The 24,704-nt window shown below is 47.1% G+C and overlaps 1 protein-coding gene across 2 annotated transcripts in view; it reads left to right on the plus strand.

Annotated features, from left to right (window-relative positions):
• Positions 1-24,704, plus strand: part of PCIF1 (phosphorylated CTD interacting factor 1) — a 400,121-nt gene that overhangs the window by 213,534 nt on the left and 161,883 nt on the right. For both annotated transcript variants that reach the window (XM_069651242.1, XM_069651241.1), the window contains one exon: positions 12,323-12,422. In XM_069651242.1, the coding sequence (XP_069507343.1) occupies positions 12,323-12,422 (100 nt within the window). The remainder of the gene's footprint in view (positions 1-12,322; positions 12,423-24,704) is intronic.

Raw genomic sequence — 24,704 nt, forward strand, 5'->3', positions numbered from 1 at the left:
GAATTTTGGAGGGTGATAAATGAAGAAAATGACCATCAATTAGCATTTCAACAGAATGTAGTGACAGAAAATTAGTGGGTCTCCTTCTATAGTAAACTATATAGTAAAAAAGGGAACAGCATAGAACCAAACTTCCCAAATTTTGATTGATGGGACCTTGATTTCGATAAAGAGGATACGTTGAACATCATTAAAAAAATAAGCGCATCCAGAGCACCCGGCCCTGATGGCTTAACTAACTTCACACTGAAGATGAATCCGGAAAAATGGGCCGAATTCTCTGTCTCTCTATTTAGAAAAATTAGGGCGCAGTGCGCGACACCAAGATCTTGGAAAAGCGCAATTATTGTGCCTATTTTAAAAAAAGGCAACAGAGCAAGCCCAAAAGACTATATACCAATTGCATTGCTGGATATGCAGGGTAAGATATATGTGACCCATCTGCAACACCAGCTATCAACTTGGATCAATGCTAGCCAGCACATTGATCAGAGACAGTCTGGTTTGGTCAAAGGTGGGGGGTGTGGTCTAAACCTCTTCATAATAAATCTCATGAAGATGGAAGCAATAAGAACGGGCAGAAGGGCGTACCTGGCCTTTATATACCTCTCTCATGCTTTTGATAGTATTGATTGCGAAATCTTGTGGGCCAAAATGGAAATATGGAAGTGCCACTTGAGCCTGCTCCTTGCCATTAAAGAGTCCCACACTGACACAGAGGTCAGGATTCGTCTGGATAGAGTGGGAATTATGTCTTCACCTATAAAGCTCTATACATGTCTGAACAAATGTAAACCGCCCTGTGTAAACCTAAGACCCTGTTCACTGTTGTCAAGGCTCTCTCCTCCTCTGACAAGCTTACCTCTAGCGTTAGACCCACTCAAAAATTGTGTGATGACCTATCGCATTTCTTTATTACTAAAATCAGTGACATTCGCCATAACATTGCAAAGACTACCCCTACGGCTTAGAGTAATAACACTGAACTCAATGTGAAATCATCTCCATCTGAAATGCCTAGATCGTCTGTCTTTCCATTATTCTCGGAAGAAGCAGTCCTTGCTGCCATTTACAAGATCAAATCTTCGTCCCCTTCTGACGCTATTCCGGTAGCGATCATGAAAACTATCTATCTCCCCTGATCTTTTAAGGGAAATTACTGCAGCGATTAACATTTCCTGCCAGTCTGGGACTATTCCCCCAGAAATGAAAGCTGCTAGAGTGATCCCTCTGTTAAAGAAGCCCACTTTGGACCCTACGGTCCTCGCTAATTTCCCACCCATTTCACTCCTTCCTTTTCTTTTGCGAAACTATTGGAATCTTTGGTTTCTACCTCACTCTTTTCCTACCTTGAATCTTCCTCTCTTCTTGACCCTGCTCAGGCCGGTTTTAGACCTGGCAGAGGCACAGAGAGTGTTCTGGTCTCCGTCCAGGAGGACATGGCCAGGCTGGTGGACTCAGGTGGGGTGGGGGCCCTGATTCTACTAGATCTGTCAGCGGCCTTCGACATTGTCGACTACCCCATCCTGCTGTCCCGTCTTGCTCAGATGGGTCTATCTGGGCAAGTACTGGCATGGTTCACCTCGTTCTTGGCGGATCGTACCCAGACTCTCTCCATGCCCCCCTTTCTATACACTCCATGCCTTCTTAGCTGTGGACTACCGCAGGGCTCCTCCTTATCCCCGATTCTTTTTAACATCTACATTTGGGCATTAGTGGGTCTCATCCAGTCCTTCAGCCTCAGGTGCTATTCGTATGCTGACGACACTCAGATTCTGATTCTTTTAGATCTAGATCAGGCTGAGATGGCTTCATGCCGCTTGAGTGCCTGACGGCCATGGGTAAAGGGATGAACCACAACTGGCTCAAATTTAACTGTGATAAGACTGAGGTTCTGGTGGTGGGGTACCCCCCCCCCGATCCGTTACTTTGGGTGTCCTCTTTCTGACCTGCTTCTCTGGGCAACCTCCCCACTCCTACAGGGAAGGTTAAGAACTAAGGGGTCATACTGACTGCTTTTTTCTCTATGGAGAGTCAGGTTGCTACGGTATGTCAAACTGGCCATATGCAGCTGAAAGTTCTAAAAAAAAGTGCTGGCTTTAATCCCTGAACATCTTCGTCCCCCGGTTGTGGCTGCCCTTATTCTATCACGGCCGGATTATTGTAATTCTCTATATTTAGCCCAACAGAGAGCGCTTATCCAAAGACTACAGCGCCTACAAAATCTAGCAGCTAGAGTAGCCACTGGCTCCCCCTAAGGGGCACACATATCCCCCGTCTCGTGCTCTCTCCACTGGCTGCCAGTATGCAAGCATATTAGATTTAAAGCTCTGTGTATTGTCCATCAGGCAATCCACAATGTGGGACCAGGGTTTCTGATAACAGAGTTTGTGCGCTATTTCCCCAATCTCCAGATTTGTTCGGCCACGGCTGATTTACTTGTGGTTCCTTCATTTAATTGCACAAGGTTAGGGGGCCGCTCCTTCTCTGTGGCTGCTGCCATTGCATGGAACGAGCTGCCGCCTCCCATAAAGAAATTAGCTGTCCACCTAGCTTTTAGCAAAGCTATAAAGACCCTTCTCTTCTAGTTGTGCTTGTTGCTGGCTTTCCCCTCTACATGGACAGCTTGCCTTCCTCTAGCGCCAATATGCCCCTCGGTGACCGTTTGCACTTAAGAAATTTCAAATAATAATAATATTAAAACTTTTTGTGGAGTAAACCAGGGGTGTCCTCTGGCTGCCATAATTTTGAGCCTGTTTCTGTCAGATATTGGTGATATGATAAAAAGTGTTGCATCATTCCCGCCGGAAATCCATGGTTCTCATCTAAGCTGGATATTTTATGCAGATGACTTAGTTTTGCTTGACTCTACTCCAATAGGGCTGCAACGCAAGTTATACGCTCTTGAAGAATATGTTGGCAAGAACGGCCTGTGTATTAACACAAATGAATCTGAAATTCTCATACTACAGTATTTGAGGAAAAATAAAGTCTTTTGCATAACAAATTCCAGTGGCATTTGGGAAAAGAGATACTTAAAACCTTTTAACTGCCATGGGTTTTCCCCCCCAGTGCCAAGGCCTTTTTTGGTGATTTCGGTAATTCACCAATCAAAGCCTTCTAACATTTTCTCCTTCATTAACCACTTAAGTGCCAAGGACGAGCTATATCGTCCTTGGCACTGGGGAGGTAATCCCAAGCGCGAGATACCTCGTCCTTGGCACTTAAAGGACCTCACTCCGTACTAGATACTTGGGCATGATCATTATTGGAAATTTGAACGATGCACCCTGGGCTGAAAATGCCAAAAGTAAATGCAGGCAATTGGCAATTCAAGTCTCAGTGCTGAATAGAAAACATGGTAAATTTTCATTAAAACCAGTGCTTGATTTTTACAATCAAAAAGCGTACCGGCAATAATCTACAGTGCTGAGTGTGCGGGCTGTTCACATACACTTTGGGCCACCTTGCAGAATACCTTTTGGTCAAAAGTATTATGGCTACCTAAAGGAACACCAACTGCCTGTATTCGTTTTGAATTAAATCTCATATCAATGAATGTGTGTATTTGCTGGAATATGCTTGCACTTTATCCTATAATGACAATAGAGCCTACTCTCCTTCAATTCAAAGTATTATACGATCCAGGAAGTGGAGAAAAACATTGCATATTGTCCTTATGGGTGGACCAAGCCAATAAAATAGTCAGACCTAAAAATTAATATTCCCACTTTGCAGACCAATCCCAATCTGGTACAAAGAAATTATGGGAACAGGACTGCTGCATGACAGAACGTGAGCGGCGGAAATGCAGGATAATGCAGAATGTTCGAAGTGAAGCAAAACCCTTTAATGTCACTCAAGGTTATCTTGTTAAATTTCCGAATCGATATCGCAGATCCGTGTACATGAAATTTCAAATTAATTTGCTTGACACAAATGAGAGACTAGACACATGGTCTTAGGCTGGTGTTGTTAGGTCTGTCTGCAGGCTGTGTAAACAACAAGAAGAAACACTAAAACATCTGACTCTCTTCTGTACAGCCCTTTGTTGGGACAGAACAAAGCATTTGGGAGGGTTTTTTGCTCTCAGCCAAACACTTAGTTCACAAGAATGGTGGCAAGTCATGTTCGATTAATCTGATAGAAGGCTAACAATTGCTTTAACTTTATTTTTCGAGGTTATGATAAAAATAATAGCTGAAGTGAAGAATAATCCATAGGAACTGTAAAGATATATATATAACAGTTCCTTTTTGTTCCTTCATTTTTGGATTTTTGGCTTGGACATTGATTTAAGATTCTTCTATTGTTGTTGGCCTTAATGTTAGTTTTAATTATGAATTAATATGAGAGTTTATCCTATGAATGAGGAGGGTAATAACCTGAAATTGTTTTATGTGTTTTTTCTTGCTTCTTTTTTAAAAAGCTTTTTTAAAGGTTTGTAATAAATCATATAAAAAATAAAAGAATTGCCAATAGCACACTGACGAGGAACAAGGAGGTAGGGGGAGTGGGGCTTCCAGATTGTTATACTTTCATGCAGCTCAACTCAGAACCCTGACCCTGCATCTCAGGGGGGACAAAGACGAGCAATGGGTTGACATGGATAATTAGATACTGAGGCCGGTAATACTGGGAGAGTGGCTCTGGGCACCAAAATCATCATTTCCAAACAAAGCGATAAATCATAAGATATTAGGCGCTCTCCTGAAATTGTGGTGGAACAAAAGGGAAATGAAAGGAACCACAACATGGCCATCCCCAATGAGCCACATCTGGGCCCCACCAATCGGAACCAAAATCCTCGAGCCCCAATGCTTCCAACACTGTTACAAGGCAGGCCTAGAAAGAGTGGGTCAGATTATAAAAGGGAAAAACATGCCTCTCCCCTCAACAGCTTGAGGAAGGATTGAAACTCAAACCCAACCAGGCCTTGCAGTTCCTTCAGCTAAAGGGGGTACTGATGTCCCCAGGCCGGAAAGACAAGCTACAGAGAGACCTACTGCTACTTGAAAAAATACTAAGTGAGACCAGATCAACCAGGGGCCTCATCTCACAGATCTACCAAACTCTCTTGTGCAAGGCAACCAACACCAGTGAACCACTCAAAGAGATGGGAAAAGGACCTGGGTGACCCACTCCGTAAAGGTTTCTGGACAAGGTTCTGCAGAAATGCCCACAAAACCTCCATCTCGCGACAATATAAGTTACACGGATTGAAACTGCTCTACAGATGGCAGTATGACCCCAAGCACCTCTCAAATGTTCAGAGGGACAAGTCCATTATGCTGGAGAGGATGCGGTGAACAGGTGGACTTCTGGCTCATGTGGTGGGCATGCCCGAAAACACAGGCATACTGGAAGGAAGTTCTGGGGTGGGTCAACAACATAGAAGCGGAGGCGCGCAGCCTCGACCCCTGGCTGGTTTGTTCGGGCTGGAGAAGTCAGGCGACCAATGGGTGCGGCTCCCACACATGCCTCACTACCTGCTGTTGGCTGCAAGAGTATGCCTCACAGTAAGATGGAAAGCAGGTGTGCTTCCGTCAGAAAGAATCTTGTCTCGAAAGCCAAAGAGAGTTACGAAATGGAAAACATCACAGGGACTCTCCATGACCTAACTCCGGCAAGAGAAATGGAATGGCTGCCCTTCCTCAATGTGTACAGAGAGACCATTTCTATGGAGAACCACAACCCCCTCCATTGACATGGCTCTTCCCCGTCGATACCAATCGTAGACTCAACCCATGTTTACTCTATTTTTGGTGTTTTTAAACAACTACAAACAAGACCACCCCAAGGCAGGTGTGTCGACAGTTGCGCCCTTGAGTTCCCTCACTCCCTCCTCCTCCACCAGTCCACATTAGTAACATGTTAAGGATATTGTCTCTTAAGTCTCTTTATTCAAATCTCATCTTCTGTAGATGGGTGGGCAGGAGCACTTCCCTGAGTGGATTGCTGAGTTCGGGCGATGAGGTGGAGTCGTCTGGGATGGAAAATAGGTAAGCGACATATGGCCCCCAAATGTCCAGAGGGCGTGCGTGCAGGGGTACTGTCTTAATAAACTCTATCTCCACGTCTTAACAATAAAGTACATATTTTAGCCTGTTTGCCAAAGTGGGAGCCGGTCCACGGCCCCACGACATAGCGATTCCCCTGCTTGCTAGTACCAGTAGGACACCCGCTAATTTCCTCATTGTGGGTGTCAGCTGTCTCGTTATCCTGAGTGGCGCTATTGTGGGGATGGGTAACGGTTCTTCTGCGATTATCGCCGCCGTCGTTTGAAGAACTTGAGTCCATAATGGGGCTATGGCGGGACAGTCCCAGGCCAGGTGGAGAAAGTCAGCTGATTGTGCGCAGTTTTTGGCTAGGGTATAGTACTTTTGATGGAGGTAATTGAAGTGGATTTGTTTAAATCTTGTGTTTAATGCTACTTTTTCAGTCTGCTGCAGGATGTATGTCCAGTCGTCATCTGCTATCGAGGCTTGTAGAGATTTTCCCCATCTTACTTTCGTGTTTACACATGTAGGTACAGTGTCTGCCAAGACGGATTTGTACATCATAGAGACTATCCTGCCTTCACCCTGTGCTTGAATCAAATTATGTAGTAGTTGTCATGTGGGAGTTTGTTGTGGAAATGTAGAAAGGAACGCTTGGAAAGTGTAGCGGAGTCTAAAGTATACAAATGTGTCTAGGGATGTGTCGCTTCCTCTTTCTCTAGCCTGATGAGGTGTAATGAAGATTCCCCCAAAGAACAGGTCTCCTGGTGTGCGTATATGCAGTTTGTCTGTCCATTGGTGGAAAACGTCAAGGGTATCCCTGGTATAAACTTAACTGGTAGGAGAGGGAAGAATCTGGTCTGAATGTTGTTTTTCTGAGCTATTCTTTTCCAGATCGCATAGCTGGAGAGGACTACGTTCAGTGTAGTGTGAGGTACTGGGAGCTGACTAATGGTAACTGCTCTCAGTAGGTTGAGGGACGCCAGGGCCCGTTCTAATTGAACATGTGGTCTAATGAAATGTGTGGTGTACCAGTAACTGAGAAATTGCGCCTGGGCGGCCCAGTACTACCGCTCTAGGTCAGGGAGTGCTAGGCCACCTTTAGACACCGGTAGGATGAGTGTTGTGTAAACTACTCTTGCTGGTTTGCCTGACCACAATAATTTGAGAATTAAGCTCCTAGCTTTTTTCAGAAAGGATTGTGGCAATAGGAGAGGTATATTAGCGAACAGGTAGAGGAATTTGGAGAGAATTACCATCTTAACCAACAAGGCCCAACCCCATAGTGTTAACAGGAGTGTTGTCCATCTGTTCAATTTCTCTTGGAGCGATCTCATCCCTTTTTCATAGTTATCTCGAAATATGTCTTGGTGGTTTTGGGACATTAGGATCCCTAGATAGCACATGTGGGAGCTCTCCCATTTGAACCCATGGTCATCTACGAATTCTTTGGTACATGGTGTTAGAGGGAATATGACTGATTTGGTATGGTTAATTTTTAGGCCCGAGACAGCGCCAAACTAAATTACTTCGCCCATAATGGGATTCAGGTTTTCACTGGGGTCTTGGACGAAGAGTACCACGTCGTCGGCATAGAGGGAGAATATTAGTTTGTGGGGCCCAAGGGAAAGACGTCTCTGGAGTTGTCGGGTGCGTAGTCCCGCTGCTAGGGGTTCCATTACCAATGCAAATATTAGGGCCGATAGAGGGCAGCCCTCCCTGGTCCCTTGTTGTAGATCTATACGGGCAGATTTTGTTGTACCCAGAATGATGGATGATTGAGGGCTGTTATATAGTAGGGAAACTAACTTGATAAAGTGGTTTCCTAGTCCCATTTGCCTCAGTACTGCGGAAAGGAAAGGCACTCAACAGAGTCGAAGGCCTTCTGCGCATCGAGTAGGACTGCGATCGCTTGATGGGTAGGGTCAATTGCTTCCATAGCTCCGAACAATCTCCTAATACCAAACGCTGTGTTACGTCCAGGGACAGAATCCGCCTGGTCAGCAAGCACCAGACCAGGCATCAGGGGGAGCAATCTAGTAGTAAGGACTTTTGCCAGGATCTTGTTGTCAAGGTTGATTAGTGAGATTGGTCTGTATGATGCAGTCTTCAGGGGGTTTGCCTGCCTGCTTTATGTAGAAGGATCACATTGGCTTCTCGGAGGGTTTGTGGAAGGATCCCAGACTGTAGCGCCTCCTTGTATACACGTAGGAGGAGAGGGGCCAGTGTAGTTGCAAAGGCTTTGTAAAATTTGCTTGTTAGGCCGTTGGGGCTTGGAGCTTTGGTGTTGGGTAGACTTTTTATGGCTTGTAATATTTCTTCCATTGTAATGGGTTCGTTTAGGGGTTCTCGAAGCTCACTCTCCACCCAGTAGAGCTCACTATCGTTCAAGTAGTTACGTAGAGTTTCAGGGCCCTCACTGTGTTTGGAACTGTACAGTTCTTGATGGAAGGCTCGAAATGTCTTAAAGATTCCTTCTTGTGTGTGTACCTGCGTGGTGCGCACTCTTTCCACTAGGGTAGGTTTTCTGTCTGCAGCTATTATGCGGGCTTGGAGGGTTCTGGGTTTTTGACACTCCCCATACTGGTGGATCTGGTGTCCACGCCCAGTTGCTAGGCAAAGCTAACTGGTATGGTCACATGACCAGAACTTCTAAACCCCCAGCCTGAACAGCCATAAGCGAGCTCAGACACACCTACATTCCTTTGAGGGAGAAGCAGGCAGCCGGCTGAAATTGCCGTGCAGCCACGCATTCAGGCGTTTGAAGGTAAGCGCACTGCATGAATTCGTACTAGACCATCCTCGTTACACAAACAACTGCTAGGAGGCAGATTTCACAGCATTTATTCATTCTATTCATTTTCTTTGGTGAAATAGATGCCGCTCGCATATTGTAGATGCTAGACTGACCAGCTTACTACTTTTCACGGAATCGCTATCACGTACTGAAACTTGGGTAAGAATAGCTAACGCCAATTCATTCCATTGCGAACCTTGCAGATGCTATTATCAATCAATACCCAACAGGTTACAATGCTTATTCATATATTATTTCAGAGACCGGACAATAATTGTTAATGAGTCTCACGGACGCCATTTTATTGCTGACCACCAATTATCAGGTATACTACACATGCGGACTGCACGCCTCTCTTTTTGGTGCAAAAACCTAGTTTTTTTGTCAATAGGTAACTTATTAGCTTCATATTTATTTTGCTAATATCATGTACCTTGTATGTAATAATGTCATGTACCTTGTATGTAATAATTGTAAATACTTACTAACATTGTATTCTAACTTACATGTCCTTCTCTCCTCCCCTCCCCTTCTTTCTCCTTTTTTGTCTTTTATTTCTCTCCTCCCTGATACGTTATGTTTTATCTGGTTCATGTATTCTTTTCAATTATCTTCTATTTGTTGGATTATTATATTTTTTCTACAAAACATACCAATATGCCTACTTCAAGATTGTATGCAAAGGGGCATGGATTTGCAATGTTTTGACAGTAACCTATCATACCAATGTTAATACGCCCTGAGGACGGCCCAGAGAGGGCTGAAACACGTGTTGGCGTGTAGTTTTGTTTTTGGCGAATAAAGACTCACATTATTACCAGGACTTACTTCTCATACAATTCAAAGCTCAGACTTCAAACCTTTCATTGGGGGAGGGCAGATTGGCAGGCTTGTGTCACTTGGTCTGTTTGCTTACATAGAAGGGGTACCGAGAACTTACCCTTCTGGGATCTGCTACTGTTGCAAACCCCTCCACACTATAAACAGCACTAACCTAATACCAGGGGTTGCGCACCCACCCATCTTGGGGCTATCCTCTCGGTATCCTTAATACTTTTATTCAGGCTGGTTTGGTCCTGGTTGGCTGCCTTGCTGTGAAGGAGCTGGGGGGGGGGGGCCAAAGGGGTTATGGGGTTAGTTGATGTTGGTTCGCTCCGGACTGAAGATAGAGATGTCGGCGCCGTAAGTATTCTGATCAGAGGTGACAGGATTCCTTATATGGTGGATGTACTGATCACCTGTTGGTGGTTCAGGCATCAGTAGGGCGAGTTGTCCGATGGAGCAAAGGTGGTGGGCTGGCTGGCAACTTTGGGTGAGAAAACTACTTTGAGCACGCAGTTGTATGTGGGGCGCCGGGGTGTCGGAATCTCCCGTCGTTATATCTTGGATTGCTGAGGGTGTTTCGTTACTGTGGTGCGGATCGCAAATCAGGATATTGTTTCGACCTCTTATATATGGTGCTTGCTGCCGGGGGGATCTTGCATGTAGACCCAGTAATATATTGTCTGTTAATTGACTGACGGTTTCCCCTAGGATTGGGATCAGTGTTGTGCCTTTTCGGTAGCTTGTGCTCCTTGAAGGATCAGAGGGTGGTCTATGCTACTTGGTTGGAATCAAGTTTTTACTCTATGGCGTGCACTGGGCTTGCTGTTGTCTGTGGCTAGCTTGGGGCTTCGATGCGGGAGACAGCTTGGCTTTTGTTTGTCCACTCAATCTACTTGTGTGGGGATGTCTTCCCACGGATTTACTGCAGGATTCCAAATGGCAGGAGCTGTCGCCCCGGGAGAGGGAGCCGCTTCTGTGTGGTCGCTTCGGTGGATTGGATGGTTGGTTATTATGTGAGGCTCAGTTCAAGTGCCCGTTGATGCCAGATATGGTAGCCGGCGACCTCCCGTGTCAGGGCGTCAGTCGAGGTCTGGCGGGCTGCGAGGCTGCAACGATTGGCGCCTGCGGCAGGATCAGCGGGCAGTTGTCGGCACCGCCGCAGTTGTGTGGGTCCCGCGGTTCTGTGGGAGTCTGTCGCCCCTCTCTCAATATGGCATCCGCTGCCTCCACCACAGGCTCCCCACCTCCCGGATGCCAGGTGGTGGGGACCCTGTGGTGTCACTGCAGATCGGACGCCCGGTTCAACCGGAGGAGCGGGGGGTGTCGGTGCAGCTGCTCTTTGTTGTCCGCCAGTGGGTCTCCCCGGCTGGCGCGCCGTCCTCTCGCCTCCCCCGCCTAGGCGTCTGTGTGCCGGCTGCATTGATGCCTACCTTCAGGAGCGGCTTGGCTGGTCGCGGTCTGTCACTGCAGGGCTGTCCTGCCGGCGGACGAGCCTCCATTTCACTCCACTGCACAGCACTTCGGCTGGGGGTGTCAGGCGAGTCCTCTTCCCGGTTCGCCTTCACTATTGGTGATTCCGGACCACAGCTGGGAGTTTTGATGCTGAAAAGACTTTTCTAGCTGCGGAGGGTGTTGTCCGCGGCACTGGCCTCATAGTTGTACTCAAGGGACCGCCCATGCTGTGAGAGTATGGTCGCTGCTAGGCCGTCTTCCGGTTCCGCGTCGGCACCGGTGTTCGGGTGCAGGGGATCGCACATGCTTCACTTTTCAGTAAAATGCAGGCACTATTTCTTTAACGTTCTTTACATGCTGGTCTGGGCCGTCTACCCTCCAGAGGCACCGTGATTTACAGGATTAATTTAGGAGCCTCACGGGAGCTCACAGAGGAGCCGCCATCTTGATTGGCCCTCTAGCACCCTCTACAAAGATGTAACTTCGTTGGAAAGGACGGGCCCAGACCCAAGGTGATAAATGTGGATAAGTAGCCAAATTCAGCTACATAAGGGGGGCAGGGGATGTTTAAAGAATTACTTGTATGCTTATGTACCTTATTTACCTCATAAATGCTTAATAAAGACATATTTAAAAAAGAAATCTAGTTTTCTTTAGCTCAACCCTGTCAGTAAACAACCAGATGAGTCTGTCTGTCCAGCACATGAAGGGAAGCGACTTTGTTTGGACTTTCACACCTCTGCTCTGCCTATACTCAATCGGAAAAGTGACAGCAACATTTGTGTAATGATCCTTTTAAAGGATAAACATGACATGCCTGAATGATTCCATGCATGCAGTAAAAGCAGTACTTTGTAGGAGAAACTATTTGGCTTCCAGTAATAGTTAATAAGTTATTCAGCCGATGCAGAATCTCACTTTCAGCTGGAATTCGGCCGAATACTTCTCGAAACCTAATTTCGGCACACCCATACTGAAGGATTCACTGCCCTGTGTAAATTCGGGACAGGTTCAAAAACCAAATCAAATGTTGTAAGGTCTGTAGAACTATTGAGGGAAAGCAGCCAAGAGAGACATTTTTTCTGACTGTGTTCTTGAACAAACTGGCATGTTGGCAGCATACACTGCACAGTCTAAATCTAGTCTATCCCAATTTGTCAGACACAGCATGTGCACATGGAATATAGTTCTGAAATACATCTGTCATGGATCACCATTGACCATGTGTGTCTCGTATTCTGTTTTACAGGAGTGCCACCCCAGACAGCAGGAAAGTAGTGAAATGGAATGTGGAAGACACCTTCAGTTGGTTGCGGCGAGACCACCTTGCCACTAAGGAGGATTATATGGTGAGGATCATTGCTCTTCTGTTCTGGTTGTATCATTGAAAACCTTTTATACCATCAGTGCCTGCCAAGTAGCTCAATTTGTGTGGACAGATGCTGCAATGCTTTAACTGTCTTGCTTATGTTAATATTTCCCTCCTCCCTCTCTTCCTTGCTCTTTATGATTGCAAGGACCACTTCCACTTTTTCTCGTGGCAACCGATTGTGCTCTATTCTTTGAATCTCTTCCGCTGTTGCTCCCCTTTACTTTAGTGTTCACTTGACTTGTATATGCACAGCCTTACTCCAGCCACCTGAGGGGGTGTGAAGATGGATTTTGGTGGACAGATTTTAGGAGGCCACCCTAGTTATATTTAACAGGGGAACTCTGAGAGGTCCAGGTAAGCATGGAGAGTGGTCAAGGCTATTCTCAGGAGAGTGAGAGTTCGGTCAGGTGTCCACAATGAGTCCACACAGTAAAGCACAATCTCAATTTAGACAGGTCGTACACATATGCTATATTTATTATATGCCCAAAAACACACTAGGAAATAAAACAAGCAGGTGACCATTTCACACAACACTAGGTTATAAAACATATATACAGTTCTTAGGAATGCATTCAACAACTTAGACAACAAAAATAAGCTAAATAGTGATGCAGTAGAATGAAACCAATTCACCAGAATTATACCCTAATTTTAGCCCAATCCCAAGCTTCTTGGAGAGGGCTGGTGTCTGAAACGTTCTTGTGTTGGTGACATTTTCCAGAAAATATTCAATAATATTACAGGTAGGTAAAGTGATATACCGATCTTTCAGATACAAGCTTTTGGATATGATGATTAAAAAGCGATGGAATGGAATAGCCAAAGATTATTCTAAGGAGAACAGGGGGAGGTGACTGTGTTGCAATTACCTCTAACTCCGATTTTCCCAGATGAGCAGTTAGGTCGAGTGGGAGACGCTGGGGGTAGATTTTTCCGCTGTTTGTTGCGGTCCAGGATGTTGGTGCGCGGCATGTCTGAGGATTTTTCCGGTCGGCTGCGTGTGTAGTATGCAACCCCTGGTGAAGAAAGCAAGCAAGATTCACCACTACACCTCACAGGAGACAGGGAATCAACTTCCACTGACTGTCTCCGCACAGCGACGATGGCAGATGTCTCTCCAGTGGCATTCGAAGAAGAACAGAGCAGGATCCCTTAACTGGGAAGCTGAAACTCGAAAGGAAGGGGACTTGTGTCACGACCTAGCGACCACCAAAGTTCCGGCGACGAACTCGGAAAGGCGATGAATATCCAGTAGTCCACTGGAGAGATGGTCAGTCCACTGGGTGGTCCAGGGAAACTTCTGAAGGCTCAGGACGGCTGGATCCTTGTGAATTCTTTGAGAATGGTTGGTCCCACCAGTCCAAGGGTTGAAGCACCACACAGGGCCTTCACAGATCAGTTATACCAGTGTGGCTTCTCAACGGCCAAAACACAGGAAGGGGATGACAGGCTCTTTCGGGAGTCGTCTAAGGATCTTCGGTCAGTTGCTCATCTACAGGATACTTGGCTCCATCTGAAGAAATAGCTGCAGGAGTCCTCTTCTTATCCTAAATCCTGGCTGGAAGCAGGTCCAAGCACACCAATGGTAAAGATCTGTACTATTCAAAAAGCCAGACAGACGTGGTCCAATCAGGGACCACTGCACGTTTCACTCATGTCCCACTTTCGAGCTCCACAGTTGTGGAGTGGGACCAGACAGTCGCACCCCTTCTTGAGACAAGCACAGACCAAGGCATCACTAGCCTGCTAAAGCAGCATCTTTCCCGGGCAAGTGCATGACCTTATATGGGATTTCCTGACCAGAGAAGGCAGGAAGAAGGCCAAACAACAATATGCCAAAGAACAAGTGGAGAATCTTGTGGCAAGGCCATTTTAAGACAGTAGCCATGTTAGTAGCCATACGCGGTAAACGCGAATGTCAACACAAACTATAATGCAAAAATTGTAAAAATGGATCTGCTGCCACCAGCTTGCCTTAAGGCACATATAAAAGTAACCAAAAATCCCAGGTGTAAAAGACTAGGGTGATACAAAAGTATCCCCAGTGCACTGCATTGTAAGATGCTGTGTGCACTGTCAAAACGTTACCAGAAAGGTGTAATGGAGGAATGCTCGTTTTTACCCCCCCCATACATTCGGCACAAAGGAGTACTACTGCTCATGCAATAGTGGAGAGACGTCCTCCATTGCCCTTCCCTGGTGACAGTGGAAGCGGGGCTATTGCATGACACATTTGGACTCCATTTTGTGTCTCTCCCGACTCCATTTTTGGACTAGGCCACACTCTGATTGTTGCAAAGCCTCCTCTTCCCTGTCCAGCGCAGCGCACAGCTAACACTGACAACCCCCTACCTCCTCCTCCCGTGCCTACCTGGTCCAAGCTCATTTCTCACAGATTCTCTGGTGCGAATTGTTACAAGTATAAATTACATTCTTTTTTCTTTCCTCTGAGCTCATTTCCCTGTGTGTGACCAGAGTGAATCTTGCCCTGTGGCCCATTCGTCTCCACAAATCTTCTCTTGCTCCTCTCACCCCCACCTTTGAAAATTATTGCCTGCAGAACCTTTTGCCCCTCCTTTCTCCCTTTGATGTAACAGAAGTGTGACCCTTCTCCAGTGACCACTCCTGAGTGCCCCCCGATAACTGTTTCATGTCCCCATATATCACACTTAAAACCAACACCTATCAATCTGTCCATCCGAGCTCTGTGGCGCCTTGACCAATAAATCCCAGATCGAACCCTCTGATAATGCACCTGGAGGGCAAGACCCTCGTACCCATTACTTCTACAAAGGCCTGGTGCAGAAATATGTTTATAAATGTCTACAATTTAGAAGTGTTCGCACATATCTAAGTGATGTTTTGTGTTTTCATTATGCTTATATGTCAGAAGATGTGATGTAGCCTAGTTAGACAGAATGACCTCCTCCTGTGGAGCCGACATGACCTTCACACCGGCCAGATGAGCCCAGCTGACCCACATTTCACACAAAGCAACACTTCCAAACCGACCTATCCTGTGAAGCCGGCCCATATATTTGACATAATGTATTGTAACTTCCATCAATCTGATGTAGTCTGATGCACATATAGGGAAACGTCACTAGTGACTTTTCCAAAGCTTAAAATCTATCATGCTTGTACTGTTTGGCAGAGCGCTCTCAGGCAGAAGAGTCCTCTGCATGCAACTATCTTTATAAATAACTTTGTTTTGCTCAAAACCTTTCTCTTGGTCTCATTCCCTACTGGGGTGTGTTCTTTATTGTGAGTTTATGATTGTGTTGGGGAGTGAGCACCTTCACTTGGTGACCCCAACGTGATCCTGTGTGCTCCGACGAGGCCCCTGTGCCGTGCGGCGAGATCCTGGGTGCCTCATCAAGACGACTGCCACCTACGGCTGACCAGTAGAGCGTACGCACAAGAGAGGTTCCAAGGGTCCCAGAGTTTGCAAATACCCGACTGCTCGCATGAACCGGCCACGGTTTGATTGGGGGGCGGCACCCTGATTGTGGATAGACCGTGATCGGAGGCTCTCGGATCACGTTGGACACGTGAGTATTGGTTGCAAGCAACTTAAAGGAGGGGAAGTTAAAAAGGGTCAGGAAAAAAGGTTAAAGTTTCATGGTGAGGGAATAGCTTGGGAATCAGGTTAGGTGGGCAGGGGAGTGTGCGAGCATTGATTAGTATGTTTTTCTTTCTCTTTTCTTATATGGCCATTCCTTTTTTTGTGAAGAGGTAACGTATGAAAGGATAATAGGGGAACCTTGCTCCGAAAAGGGAGGGGATGGAAGGTGGCGCCGCGTAGCATTGTCTCGATCAGTGCAGGATATGAGTGGAAGTAAAAAAGGAAAAAAACTTAGGATTCTTGTATATTGAGGAGACTCAGAAGATATTAGCCAACTCTTTTTCTTGTGTGTAACAAATATTTCTAGGGGTAGGCCCATAAGGGGCCCAGGGAGAGGTGAATGTGAAGAGTGAGTGTGCGGAAAGAACCTGACAGTTTCAATGGGGACGGGATACAAGCAAGTGTTGTTGATATTTGTTATTCGTTCATTGTTAGTGAAGTCCGTCAACGTGTACAAATATGGGCTGCCCATGGGAGGGTACGGACAGCGGGAACAATATGACAACAGTTACCAACAAGGGCCCGAACCACCACAGCAAGGACCCCAAACACCACAACAAGGAGGACAACAGCTAATGACACGCCAAAATATAATGGGAAATACACACTCAAACCCTTTTGTCACTACCGCAAATGGCGCACCAGCACCGTTTCATGGAACAGCAGTAGTGGGGGAAAGCGTTTTCTCATTTCCAGGTACAAACACACATCCCGATTAGGACAGCCCGCAGAGAACACCTGCGCGTCCAGTCCTATCAACTACCCTACGTCCAGACGAGGAGCCACTGGTGGGGGCGGAGATGAGAAATAAGCAGTTCATCTTTATGGTGGACTCGGGGGCAGAAAAATCGTACCTCATGGAATGCCGGTTTCCACTGTCAGGCAAGATTTTGGAAACGTAGGGATTCTCTGGGGCAATTTTAAAGGTTCCCTAAACAAAAGATTTGGATGTGATAGTAGGAGGTAAGACAGTGCGAGCACCCCTACTGTATCATGAAGACTCGCCAATTAATTTACTTGGGAAGGACATCCTTAGTAAGCTCAAAGTGACAATTTCTTTTACCAATAGGGGTGTGGTATGTTCAACACCAGGGTTATGCCCACGGGCAATGCTTGTGATTCACACCCTGACAAACGAAGTAGCAGTGAGGGGGTGCCCACGAATGCAGATATGTTTATTTATGGCATACAGGTTCTGGCGAGGGTGGTGCCAGAAATAACGAGAAAGGAATGGAGAGTACCTTCTGATTTCATTTTTCGCCCAGTGGCAGTTCCAGAGATTGTGCCCGGTTCCGTAGTATCTTTAAATTTACAGGGAGTGCAAGTGGCAGTTAAACGTATTGTGGCAATACGACTGGACACGCATGGATGTGAATGAAGAACAGTTTTGCATAGACCCAAATGCAGCACTGCGATATTTAACTGACGAGGAGCTGTACACTGACAATGTCAATGATGGGGAGATTATAATGGAAATTTGCATGCCATGTGACATAATGATCCAAAACAGACGAATAACAAACCCCCTCATGGCCACCGTCAATGCACCGCCGTCAATATTTGATGAAGATCTGAAAGGGGTACCCATGAATTTGTGGATGACAGAAGAAGTAACACCAGTAAAAATAAAACTCAAACCAGGAGCAGTACTGCCTCAGGTTGAACAGTGCCCTCTGTCCAGAGAAGCGGAGGAAGGAATAAAATAAACCATACATGCACTGCTGCAGCAAGGTATCATTTTACCATCAAATTCACCTTGTAATACAGCGATTTATATAATCAAAAAAGCGAGGGGCGGGGCTTGAAAGATGAAACAGGACCTACGCCCACTTAATGACGTCATACAGAAGGAGTTCCTCCTTTTCCCAAACCCTGCGTCCATCTTGTGCAGTATTCCAAAAGAAGCCACGTGTTTCAAAGTGGTAGATTTGAAAACTGTGTTTTTCTAGATACCACTTGACCCCAATTTCCCAATACCTGACAGCATTTACCCTAGGGGGAAAAAGATATGAACATTGCAGACTACCCCACGGCTACTGTGAGAGCCCAAGCATATTCAACAGGGTATTGCATGAAGACCTTGGCAACATTGATGTTGAAGGTGCCATAATTCAATACTTAGATGACCTCCAAGTGTGCAGTGAAAGTGAAGAACAGTGCAGGGTAGACTCCATAGCCTTGATGAATTTGTTGGCACAGAAGGGGGTACAATGTAGATAAAGAAAAACTGCAGTATTGTCTAGCCGAGGTATTGTATCTGGGACAGCTAATATCCAAAGATGGGAAAAGAATTATCCCAGACAGAGCCGCAGCCATCCGTGCAACAAAGATGCCCAAAAATGTAAAAGACCTGCAGAAATTTCTCAGCATATGTAACTATTGCCGTGCCTGGATACTCGATTATGCTGCATACACCCGCCGCCTACTTCAGGCACTCAAAGAAGCACAGAAGGAAAGCACAGCATTAAAATGGACTCAAAAGATGATCACAGCATTTTTTCAATAGAAAGATCTCATTTCAGCAGCACATGTTCTGGCGACCCCCGATTATGAGCGGGAATTCTACTTGTTTTCGCACTGTAATGGCACACTTATGACGGCACTGCTCACACAAAAAACGTTGTTGGGCCATAAACCGTTGGCCTACTACAGCGGCATTCTAGATTCTATGATGCAAGGTCATTTCACGTGCAAAAAATCTCTCGCAGCTGCCGCCTTTGCAGTTGAGAAGATCTCAACAATAGTAATGGGGTGCTCAGTAACACTATTTGTCGAACACTCCTTATTTGCAATACTTGAGCAATCGAAATCCACACTCGCCACACAGCGGGCTACAGCATATGAGATAGTAATCTCAAGCTCAAATATACATGTATTACGCTGTAAAACTGTAAATCCAGCCACGTTCATCCCAGAGACATGCGCAGTAGAGGATATGCAGGAAAATAACTGTGCCACATATGTAGGGGAGGGTGACGACATTCCCAAAGCTAGTGAAAACACTCTGGGGGAAGGTGAGGTGTACTTTGTGGACAGATCAGCATCAATCGACCCAGAGACAGGTAAAAAAACAAATAGGTGCGGCTGTAGTGAGGGTGGAGGGAGAGGAATACGAGATCATAGTGCAGAAAAGACTCCCCTCACATTATTCAGCACAAGCATCAGAATTGATAGCCCTAATTGAGGCGCTACACACAGCAAAAGGATGCGCGGTAACAATCTATTCAGATTCGGCATACGTGACAACAACGGTGCATGCCGGGTTGTCCCGATGGCGAAGCAGAGATTTCAGAAGGGCGGATGGATCCCCAGTACAGCATGCTCAGCTATTGAATGACCTGATAGATGCGTTATCTGAACCCTCAGTGATTGCTTTATTGAAGTACCAGACCCGTACCAATAACAATGACGTCATATCATTAGGAAATGCGGCAGCCGACACAGCTGCAAAGCAGGCAGCGTACTTTCACAAACCCAAGCAACAGAATGCATACTCAAAAATAACATAACTGAGGAGAGGGAGGAAGGATACAACTTGTCCATCTCACAAATTATTGAGCTACAAAAATTAGTACCACACGAAGAACAAGATATGTGGATAAAAAGGGGTTGCCAACAGTCACCCACAGACCTCATTTGGTGGTAAGAGATAACTGTGAAAGTAGTAATGCCTATAGAATTGTTACACATAGTGTTCCAACAACTACACTTCCTGGCACACATCTGCAAGCAATATATAGTTGCAGATATCCAAGAACAATGGTTCATTCCAAACCTCCAGGAACACTTGACAAAAATGACAATTCATCACTTGCCAAACATATAACTCGGGAATGACACTCGGAATGCTGCGAGGAACATTGCCCTGCCCTGTTGGACCGTTCATAGAGCTGCACATAGACTACTGGGTGAAAGATGCAATGGAGCGAGATACCTTATAGTAGTATTGTGCCCCTTTTCTTGCTGGGTGGAAGAAGGTCCTTGTGCACACCCAGCCGCGAAATGTGCTGCCAAATGTTTGGTAAGAGGGGTGTTCCCACGTTGGGGGATTTGTGTCATAAGGTCAGACAACGGGACCCACTTTGTAAACGACTTTTAGAGAGGTAACACCACTGTTAGGCATAAAACACAAATTATGTTCAATTTACCACCCGCAAGCGAATGGAGTGGTCGAGAAAATAAACGGCCTCTTTAAAAGCAGACTGTCAAAACTATGCCACACCCTAAAAAATAATTGGGTGTATTGCTTGCCTGTAGCACTGTTCCAGCTCTGGACTCAGCCAAGCAAGGACCACCATTTTCCCTGCACTAAAAAGTGATGGGAAGACATATTCAGACACCTCTGTCTCCAATAAGAGTAGCATCAGACGTTCATAGAGCTGCCACAGTGCTGGGGGACGAGTTCAAGGAATATCTGACACAACTCATGAGGGCAGTGCGAAGCATAGCCAAACAGATAGCACCTCCATTCACAAAGAAAGAAGAAACACACAAGCACCCCAGCAGCAGACAGCCCCACCTTTCATTTAATGCACAATGAATGAGTGTACGTGCGCAGCTTTGTACGGAGATGGAACTCGCCAAGAGTTCATGGCCCTTACGAAGTGATATATTGCACACCTTTTGCAGTGAAGGTCAAGGGCCTGAAATATTGGATACATCTATCCGATGTAAGGAAAGCACATGGTAGCACAGTACCCGAAGGGTGACAGCAACAAGAACAAGAAGTAGCTGTACTATAATGTGAGAAGTGATCTGAAAGTAAACTCGGATGTATATAACAGAATAGAAGGAAAGTGTCAATAGTATAAATATAAGCGGTTTCTAAAAGTATGTTAATAAGACGCCTACAATGTATTATATTTATCACTGCCTTTCTCCTTCTCCCCTTCTCTCTTTCTCTCCTACTCTCCTTCTCTTCTTCCCTCCTCCTCTCATTCTCTCCTCCTCTTTCCTTCATAGTGCAAATGTGCGGTGTTATGGTAATTGCATGTGTACTTAACCCATTGTATCACCCTCTTCAGGTTCAAACATGGCGGAAGCAAGAGCTCTCACTGACAACGTCACAGATGTAGATAGCAGTAGGCGGGAAGTGTTAGTGCTACCAGAGCTTACTCGTATGACTGCAGGCTTTATTGTGTGGCCATTGTATTCTCCACAATGTTATTCTGCCCGGGGAGTATATGCTTTATATTGGGTTATATAAAGCAAGGGGGTGTGGGGCCACTTTTGTACAAGAAGGAACCCAGTTGATATGGGATGGGGTAAAGCTAATGTGGGATCACAATGCCCCTACCAACCTGACCTCTTTACACAGGAACCGCACAATTAAAGCACCATGGTCTGAAATGCCGAAAGTAACCAATGTGACAAATCCATTTTTTGGGTATTCTGATGATAATGCAATTGTTGATGTATAAGTATTGTCATATGTGTATACGCCAACAACTGATGAAGCTACATGCACTTTATGTCCCAAACACCCGCCCCACAAATGTATTCTATTGCATAACCTTGACAGAGCAATATTGACCACAAAGAGGAGATATGGTCAGGTATAGTAAAAAGACAAAAGGGAAACAGTTTCCCAGTACTGATAGATAGCAACGTAAGCAAAAGGCCAGGGAAGTGATGCAGAAGGCTTCACTTCCCTGTAAAGTATGGACAGGTTCAAAGCAAAAGCAAAACGTTTGGGGGTTCATAGAATATGGAGGGAAAGTTGCCAAACGAGAACAAGGGGCATGATGCCTTCGGCTAACACAAATGTTTCAGCATATAGTGGGGTCTTTGTGTGACTGAAAGTTGAATGTGTCATCATCCCAGTGATTGGAACCCCTCAAAAGGTTTTAATGAATACATCCTTATGATTGGGCCTAATCAGTTAACTTGGTTTTCAATGCATTATTTAACCTGATGGTCTGTACGCTTTCCTTGTTGAACGTGGGGACAATGTTGGGTATGATTTAGTTCCGATGTATGCCAAATCCCCCTCACTTGTGTGACCCTGAGCACTTTTTGCTGGACTTGTGTATTTCTTTTCGAGGGGATTGGGTCCTCCGACGTATTCCATATCTTTGACAGTAATCACCACAGCTGTGCTGCTTCGGAACATTTCCGGCGTCTGCATCCTGCGTCGATGACGTCGATGCGCCGTCCCCGAGGACCTCCTCCAACGGCCGACGTCACCCGATGTGATAAGTAGGACGCACGATGCCCGTAGCCTCAGTTCCGTTTTTTCCTTGAACGTGTTCGCTTCGTGAATCTTGGTACGCCTCGACTCTTTGAAGTTCTGTTATATTCTTCTCGGTTCTTGAACATGTTCAGTTTTTGTGAAAAGCCTGTTCGTGACGATGTCTACCTCGTCTTCAACCCCGTGTCCGGGCTTCAAGAAATGCAGGGACTGTGGGTCCAAGATGTCGGTAATGGACTCGCTTGACGCCTGCCTCTAGCGCCTCGGGGAGGCCCACGACACGGACGACTGTGTCGACTGTCAGTCGCTCACGGCCAAGGCCTTGTGGGAGCGCAAGAAGAAGTTGTTGGTAGGTAGGGTGTCTAAGCCCCGGAAGTCGAGGTCTGCGGGGCTTTCGCCGGATGATTTGAGAGGCGACTCTCTGTGTCATTGTCGGAGGTCCAGTGGGACTTCCAGGAGTCGGTCTCGCCACTCTTCTGCCTCTTCGAGGCATCGGTAGCCTTCGCCGTCCTCTTCCGAGGACTCCGCCCGTCGGCGGGTCGCTTATCCCACCTTGGGCTTCCTCCGGGAAGAAGATGTTAGCGATTCTCGAATCGCAGGGCACAGGTCCGTCCGCGCCTCCGAGTGGGGTCGGTCGTGATCGGTCGAGAGACACCGCTCGCACGCCTTCGGGCTTGAGTGGTCGGCACAGTTCGCGGGAGAGGTCCCGCTCGGACAAGGGTAACCGTTCTCGCCATGCCCATTCCAGGTCCCTGTCCTCAACGCGCTCGAGACCGCGTGATCCTGTGCAGTCTTCGAGGAAGACGTCGATGCCTGTGGCGCCGAGGTCGTCGACGACCTCTCTCGAGGTTCTGCCTCCGAGGGGGTCGTCGGCGCCTAGGTCGTCGAAGGACACGCTCGGAGCTCTGGCTTCGAGGCCTGTGTCGACGCCACCGATGCTGGCGGCGCTGCGGCTGACGTCGAAGCCGATTTGCTCGACGCCGATTCTCTCGACACCGGCGCCGACTCGTTCAGCGCCCTCGACGCCTTTCGAGGTGGTGGTGTCGAAGGGGCCCCATGGTATGGGCGTAGCCCCTAGAAAGGCTCTGGCTAAGGTCAGGCATTGCTTTGGTACCCAGGTGTCTTCCTCTCACCGCCTGGAGTACATTTCAGAGGGTCATGAAGGCTCTGATGAGGGCCTGGTTCCGGTTACGGTGCCGGATGAGCTTCTCTCGGGCCATAGCCAATTTGATGACCTGAGGCAGTCACTGCATGATGCCAGTGGACTGGACATCTCTCCGGAGGTGGAGTTTTGTAGGCCTGAGCCTGGCACTCATGCCGATTCTTCGTACCGGCGCCTTATGTCTCGGGTCACCGAGTACTTGGGATGGTCGGCTCCCCCAGGGGAGTTTAAGGATGATCTCATGGACATCCTCGATCTTGGTCGCCCCACTGACCCGGTACTGCCGTTTCATATGGCTCTGCAGAGGAGGGTGGCGGTGGCTTGGACTGCTCCAGAGAGTCTCCCGGCAGTGGGCAAGTCCTTGTCGCGAAAATACTGTCCAGCCAGTAGCGACCCCTGCTACTTGTCCAGGCACCCCACTCCAGAGAGTTTGGTGGTGCAGACGGCTACGGCCCCGGCAAAGCAGGCGTCGTATCCTACCATCCCTCCGGATAGGGACGACAAACATTTTGATGGCTGGGCGAAGAAAGTGTTTTCTTCAGGGGGTGTGCCGCATCAGGCGGCCAACTCCGTATGTGCCTTGTCTCGTTTCACACACACTCTGTGGAACTGTGTTGCATTAGCGGCTGAACATATTCCCAAAGGGGACGAACGGGATGGTTTCCTGGCTATGGTTCAGGATGGCAAGGATGCCATGTGTGAGGCCGTTCAGTCGGGTTCGGACATGGCAGATTGTGTCAGCCGGTCCATGGCGGCGAGCACCGTAATACGCAGGTTTGTGTGGTTGCGGAAGTCGGGGTTCACTCCTGATGTGCATTCCTGGCTCCTCAACATGCCCTTTGACGGTGAACATCTTTTTGGCAGCAAGGCTGACAAGAGCCTTGAGAGGTTGCAGACCTCCAAAGCTGCAGCGAAGTCGTTGGGCGCTGCAGTTCGACAACCTCCGCCTTTTCGTCCTAGGGGACAACAATGGAGGAGAGGTTCCTTTCGCTATTACTCGTCCTTCAGTAAAGCGAGAGGAGCTATCAGTCAAAGAGGCCACCGTAAGAGTGCCAGAGGTGGAAAACAGGGTACTCGAGGTGCCAAGGCCGCTCGGGTAGTTGCCTCTTTGCCCTCAGGCAACGCCGCAGCCGCTACCACTCAGTCATGAGGCCAGGTCCCATGGTTCGCCGGTTGGGGGAAGGCTGGCGCAGCTTCTTGTAGAGTGGCGTGCCATTACTTCAGATGTGTGGTTTCTGGAGATCATAACCCACGGCTACTGTCTTCCCTTTCGACAGAG

Source organism: Ambystoma mexicanum, chromosome 3p (assembly GCF_040938575.1).
Source record: "Ambystoma mexicanum isolate Mex_15411 chromosome 3p, UKY_AmexF1_1, whole genome shotgun sequence".
NCBI lineage: Eukaryota > Metazoa > Chordata > Amphibia > Caudata > Ambystomatidae > Ambystoma > Ambystoma mexicanum.